This window comes from Corvus brachyrhynchos, unplaced genomic scaffold (assembly GCF_000691975.1).
Source record: "Corvus brachyrhynchos isolate BGI_N302 unplaced genomic scaffold, ASM69197v1 scaffold130, whole genome shotgun sequence".
Taxonomy (NCBI): Eukaryota; Metazoa; Chordata; class Aves; order Passeriformes; family Corvidae; genus Corvus; species Corvus brachyrhynchos.
The window spans coordinates 1,300,332-1,306,696 of record NW_008236193.1 but is presented as its reverse complement, the minus strand read 5'-3'; the positions used below and the strand labels follow the sequence as shown (position 1 = coordinate 1,306,696).

Sequence of the window (6,365 nt, the reverse complement as noted above, 5' to 3'; positions counted from 1 at the left end):
GGAAGGCGTTGTACCCCCGTGGTGAGATGATCCAGCCGGACCAGCCGATCTCCTCGAAGTCCACAGACAAGGGATGCCTCTGGCAGGGCTGGAGCCGATCCAGAGACCGTGTACTGCGTGACCTGCCCAGCTTGGGCACCGGCATCTTGGCAGGGAGATTGGTAGCCTGAGGTTTTAAATCTGTCAGAAAGGAGCATCAAATGCCATTAGCCACTGCATGAGCCTGGGGGGAGGGAGAAAGTACTGCAACCCCCCCGGCCATCCCTCCCCACAGGTTTTGTCTGCAGCCCTCTGGTCACAGCTTGTCACCAGCCCAGGCAGAGCCACCAGGAGGTGACACCCTCAGTCTCATGGCCACCCTCAAATCCAGCTTCACATCTGCAAGCAGGCAACACTCCGAGCAGGCTACACCAGAAAGGAGAGAGCCTCTCCCTCCAGCCAGGGAAGGAGGTTTGGATTTGAGGAGCCCACATGTGGGGAGCACCCCCTGGGAAAGGGATGTTGGCACTGAGGGAGCCGTGCCAGGCGTGTGGACCCACCTGGGAAGCCGGCTGTGGGCAGCGACGCTCCCCGGCGCCCGTCGTCCGTGAACAGGACCAACATGGGCTTCTTGCTCTCATGGTGGCTCCGGCCAGATGCAAACTGCAGTGGTGGGGGCTCAGGCGGGCTCCCCTCCAGGCCCTGGACTGTCACCAGCAAACCCTGGTTGCTGCTTTCATCTTCAGTCCAGTCACGAACCTGGGGAACCAAACCAGTGTCACCATGGACTGGGACAGGCACTGCCCTGGTGTCCCCACAGGCAGGTCCCAGGCCAGCAGCAGGACATTGTGAACTGGGAGGCCACACTCCGTGTTCCACGGGAAGAGGTTGCTCTGGGGCTGCAGCACAGGGGACATTGTGGCAGGAGCCAGCACCAGCGCTCCCTGCAGAGCAGTGAGACAAGTTCCAGGAAGGATGAAGCAGCCCCCGGGGCTCTTGGCAGGACTTTTTCCCCCCCATCCCAGGATAAGATGTATTCCCCCATGTCACTGCAGAGACTGCACACAGGAAACTGCACTGAAGCCTGAAAGGCTGCTGTGGGTGAAATGGGTTAAAAAACCTCCTGCATGTGAACCTCCAGGATTCCCTCTGTGCTGCCCAAAACAGAGGAAAAGTGACTCACAGCCGGTGTGATGGCAAAGACCTCCCAGCCCGAGGTCTGCAGCGAGACACGCCGGGCTGCCAGCAGCTTCTTCCCTCCGGGGGTGTCCAGCTTGTCCTTCTCCAGCACCTGGTAGACACTGACCTGGGGAAGGCAAAAGGTGGTCACCCCGGCATAGCCTGCCCAAGGGGCTGATCCTGGACAGAGGGGTGGGGGGAGATGGGGAATTGTCAGCATGGATCTGTAACAACCTTGGTGTGCCTTTGCTGATGTTTGCACAAGCCAGAAGGGTAGATATTTAAGAACCTGCCACAGTTAAATCATCGTGATTTTCTGTGAAACATTTTTTTATATGATCCCAGAGCCAGGCAACATTCCCACTGCAGGCAAGTGACCACAGTGTGCCAGTGGCATCCCTGGGCACAGGCTGGGGGACAGCCCCATCCCCCCCATCCCATCCTCACCTGGCAGAAGTGGTGCCTTTTGGGCCCATCTGTGACCCTCGGCCAGAGGCGGAAGAGGTGCAGCTCTGCCGTCAGGATCTTCTCATTCTTGGCCACGCTGGAGAGGACAAACAGGAACCGCATCTCCTCGCTGTGAGCTGGAGAGAAGGATGGGTTGAGAAGAGCAAAACCAGGGGCAGCACCTCCACCGGCCACGCTCAGCCCCTCCCCACAGCCCCATCCCAGCGCCACAGGGACCACCCCCCACGCCCCCCTTACTTTTATCCAGGAAGCTGCGAACAGTGTTGCCCTCCAGGATGTCAGGGTTCTTGGTGACACCATCCGCATTGGCGACAGTGTTGTATAGATCCACCATGTACTGGGGCGGCTGCTTAAAGTGAGCTGGGGGGGCCGGAGGGTCTTCCATGCCAAAGACTTCCAGGAGTTTCTTCAGCGCCTCAGCCCGCCGGCTCGCCACGCTGTCTGGGCTCGGGCATGTCGTCTTGGCCAGGGCCAGCAGCAGCAGAACAGTCCCCAGCATGGCTCTGTGCTCCCTGTCCCAGCACAACTCCCCCCGCCTCCCCGGTGCTGCATTTATAACTCACTGGAAAGCTGGATTGGAGTGAAATATGCACAGGAGCAATCAGGAGGGTAAAGAGAGCTAATTGCCATGCTAACAAGGTGAGAAGCCCGGCTCCCGGGCCCCCTGCACCAATTAGCCCCAGTACACAAGCGGGAGGCAGGACGGCTCACCAGGCACTCCCGGGGCTGGCAGGGGACACGGGGGTCTGGGGCCACCAGCGCCTTGCCAGGGTCTTGGCTGGGCTGCATTTGCTCTCCGTAGGAGACTAACTGGATTTTAATGATGGCACTAATGGGACAAATCGGAGGACCTTTGTGTAGAGGAATGCAGCCCATTAAGATGAGCATCCCCTTCCCACCCCGGTCCTGCCGCAGCAGCTCGTGCTGAGAGCGAGGATGGTGGCGGAGGCTCAGTGCCACACTGGTGTCCCCATCCCATGTCCCTGTCAGGTGTGCAGGGTGGGGTGCCCGGGGTCCCCTCTCTCAGTGGGGGCAGCCCAGGTTGTGTGTCCCACCGGGGAGCGAGGCCATTTTATGGATGACAGTAGAAGATAATATCACTGCAAAAAGCAGATATCTCTTGTTTTCTTTCTCTGTTTGGAACTTCATATTCTTTGATTTTTCTTTTCCTTTGGCACAAATTTTTTTTTTTTTTTTTTTTTTTTTTTTGAGGGCAATTGGCTTCCTGGGAATTAAAAAGCATTTGCTCCTAATTCCTGAATGCTTGAGCTTAATGAAATATCCGGGTGGTGGAATAAAAGCCAATTCTACAGGTCTTGTTCCCCAATCACAGAGAAACCAGGCTGGTGCAGGTGGACACGACACACTGTACAGCTGCCATGGGATTGAATGGAAAAAATTAGCATTAATTAACTAATTCAGCAACCGGCTGAAGCCCTGCCAGGACCACCTGATGGGAGACAAGGTGAAGGCTAATGTCCAGTGGTGCCTACAGTTTATTCCACCCTAAAGGGCTGTTAATTATGCAGAACAGGCACGGCGGTACCGACAGACTGGAGTTAATGGAGAGAGAAAACTATCAGTATCCCCGGAATCCTTTCCCTTCTCTGCCCGGCTCACCAGCAGCATGTCCCACAGGATATCTGGGGGTGCCTGCAGAGGAGACAGTTCTGCCCCAACATGCCCAGCTCCTGCTCCCCTCTCCCGACTCCGGCTCCAAAGTTTGTTAGCGGGAGCAGCCAACCCGTGCACACCCCAGCCCGTGCCAGACGGCTGCATCCTCCTGGGATGCTGGATGCAGAGGGGCTGTGGAGCTGCACAGCGGAGCCCCAAGGACCTGCAAATTGCCCATGATGTTTATTTTACAAGCTACAACACATTTTGTAGAGGGTTCATTTATACCCGCTGGTTAAAGTAGCTTTTATTCAAAAAATAGCCTTCTCTCATTTACATATCCCACAGACAGTCTGGCGGGGTCTCCAGGAGCCCCACCCGCAGCTCCCAGCCCCGATACCCCCGGCAGTGGCACTCCCGGATGGCAGCGACGGTGCAGACGTGGCCCCGGCGGCTCCGGAGCCCGTGAGGGGCACAGCGTCTCGGGGCAGCTTCTGCCCGGGCCAGGCATTCCTCCCCGTCTTGTGACTCCCTGCAGTTAGAGAAAAAACAGCACATCCCCAGTACACCAGCGTGTACACAGTACACCACCGGCCCCCCATATCCTGGGCCTTCTGTTCCCCCTCGGGAAAAGGGCAGATGCTCTGGAGCAGGATGGGGGAGAAGGGAGGCAGCTTCCTTCCTGCAGCATCTATTCCTTACTCGTGGAGTAACTCATGAGCTGTCACCTCCTCTGCCTGAGCAGAGCAGGTCTTTCTTCCTGCATGGTTTGATTTGCTTCCCTTTGCATGCAAAGAATCCCAGAATGGTTTGGGTTGGAAGGGATCTTAAAGCTCAGCTCATCCCAACTCCTGCCATGGGCAGGGACACCTTCCACTATCCCAGGCTGCTCCAAGCCCCAGTGTCCAGCCTGGCCTTGGGCACTGCCAGGGATCCAGGGGCAGCCCCAGCTGCTCTGGGCACCCTGTGCCAGGGCCTGCCCACCCTCCCAGGGAACAATTCCTTCCCAAGATCCCATCCAGCCCTGCCCTCTGGCACTGGGAAGCCATTCCCTGGCTCCTGGCCCTCCATGCCTTGTCCCCAGTCCCTCTGCAGCTCTCCTGGAGCCCCTTTAGGCCCTGCAAGGGGCTCTGAGCTCTCCCTGGAGCCTTCTCCTCTCCAGGTGAGCACCCCCAGCTCTCCCAGCCTGGCTCCAGAGCAGAGGGGCTCCAGCCATGAGAGCATCTCCATGGCCTCCTCTGGACTTGCTCCAACTTTCCATGTCCTTCCTGTGCTGGGGACCCATGTTTTTATGTCTACAATCAACACACAGTCCTGCCCTGAGACAACTGTCTGGACCCACCCTGCCCCAGCCACCCCCGACTCTTCCTGTCCCACAGCATTGCCAGCAGGTGAGGGACAGGAGTGGCACATCGCAGGCTGCAGAAGCCACTGTCAGGATCTGTGTCTGCTGTCCTGGGACACCACAGGCTCTGTAACCACCCCCCCAATCCGGCCCCATCCCGGCAGGTCCGGCTCTCCCCCCCGGCACAGCACAGCGTGGTGGGTGAGCTGGGGGTGCTGCCCAAACCCTGCTCCGTGTCCCCCCCACCCCGGCAGCCGCAGATGCGCTGGGCGAGAGGAGCAGGGGCAGCTCCCACCTGGCCCGGAGTGCGGATGTGCGGGAGGGAGAGCGGATGGAGCCTGGCAGCTGTGCTTACCTAAGCAAGCAGGGATCCCCCGAGGAGCAGCTGCCCAAGCACCTTCCCACATCGATTTCCTGCAAAGATTTGCAAAACAAAGGCACGAAAATCCCCTGCAGCACCTCAGCAGGGACACCCCAGCACCCTCCACCCTCCCTCCAGCCTCAGGCTCAGCATCCATCCCCAGAGAAGAGCAGCAGCAAGGCACAGCTGGTAAGAAGTATTTTGGGGGCATAGCAGTGTTTTAGAGTCAGAAGTGCCTGTGCACAAAGGTATGCTCAGCGGGACAGCAGGGTCTCTGTTGAACTGAGGACATACTTAACAACTAAATATTTAAAAATATATATATAATTGTTGCTTAATTACTTTTTTAAAGAAATCCTCAGTCCAAAGAAAAAGCCCTTTGTTCCTTTATGGCCCTGATGTATGCACGAATTAGTGGCAGCAAAATACATTTTATAGCACGAGAGAACACAAATGTGAGATTTTTACCTCTCTAGTTTGATGCCAGTGTGAAGCTGCCGATGTTAGAGCATCCACCCAGCAGTTCAAAGCCCGCATGAGGGCCCAGGTGAGCCCACCAGAGAGGAGCCAAACCCCTGGAAACCTGCCTTGACCTGTTCCTCCCCGTGTCCTGCAGAGCTCTGGACAATTTCATAGTAACATTCCACCTGGGAGACAGGATAGCATTTTTCCTTCATTTCTCAGTTCTCCAGTGTCCGAAACACCTCCCCACCATGTGGGTTTTTGACCAGAGCAGTGCTGAACTTTGTGGGCACACAGAAAAGTCCATCTGCAAGGAAACAATAAGGAAAATTAACCTGGAGCTGCACCCAAGGCTCCTGTGGCAGCAGCACAGACCATCCAGCTTTTGGCATCCAGCACCCGCTGGAAAAGGCTGTTCTCTGTGTCAGGGTCCCAGCTGGGAGTTTGGGGCTCATTCCTTCACCAGCTCAGGCCTTCAGTGGTAGGTTTTGTTCCTCCATCCCAGTTTCAGACCATGAGGAAAGGGAGGTTATTGTGGGTGCAAGTTGTGAATGCTGTCCCTGACCCTGCAAAAGCTCCAGTTCTGGGGAGCGAGCACAAGCCGCTCCGTGTTATCTCTGGGAAAACTGTATTTGAACGCAAAATACCGATGGCAGTGCTTTTCCCAGAGCCACATTCTTACACCAGGGAATGGGGGAAAATAACTTAGCACTTACTCATTCAGCATTTCCCTCTGGATTTGCCAGGGACTGTGCCCTGAATGGGCTTCTCGGATGCTGGAGCCAGTGTTACGGGCTCTCCTGGAGATACATTCCCCAGGCACCTCCAAAGGGTGTGCTCTGTGCTGGGCTCTCCACAGGAGCACCAACTGTGGCATCTGCCACCGTGGGATGGGGGATAGAGAGGGAAGGGAAGGGAAGGGAAGGGAAGGGAAGGGAAGGGGCGGGAAGTGAGGGG

General features: G+C 56.9%; 1 protein-coding gene across 1 annotated transcript in view; it reads right to left on the bottom strand.

Annotated features, from left to right (window-relative positions):
- Nucleotides 1-2,621, bottom strand: part of LOC103620612 (bone morphogenetic protein 2-like) — a 3,333-nt gene extending 712 nt beyond the window's left edge. The window contains exons 1-5 of the mRNA XM_008639239.2: nucleotides 1,864-2,621; nucleotides 1,606-1,742; nucleotides 1,163-1,285; nucleotides 540-738; nucleotides 7-180 (exon numbers count right to left, since the gene is read on the bottom strand). Of these exons, the coding sequence (XP_008637461.1) occupies nucleotides 7-180; nucleotides 540-738; nucleotides 1,163-1,285; nucleotides 1,606-1,742; nucleotides 1,864-2,125 (895 nt within the window). The 5' untranslated portion in view covers nucleotides 2,126-2,621. The remainder of the gene's footprint in view (nucleotides 1-6; nucleotides 181-539; nucleotides 739-1,162; nucleotides 1,286-1,605; nucleotides 1,743-1,863) is intronic.
- Between the last annotated feature and the right edge of the window lie 3,744 nt (nucleotides 2,622-6,365).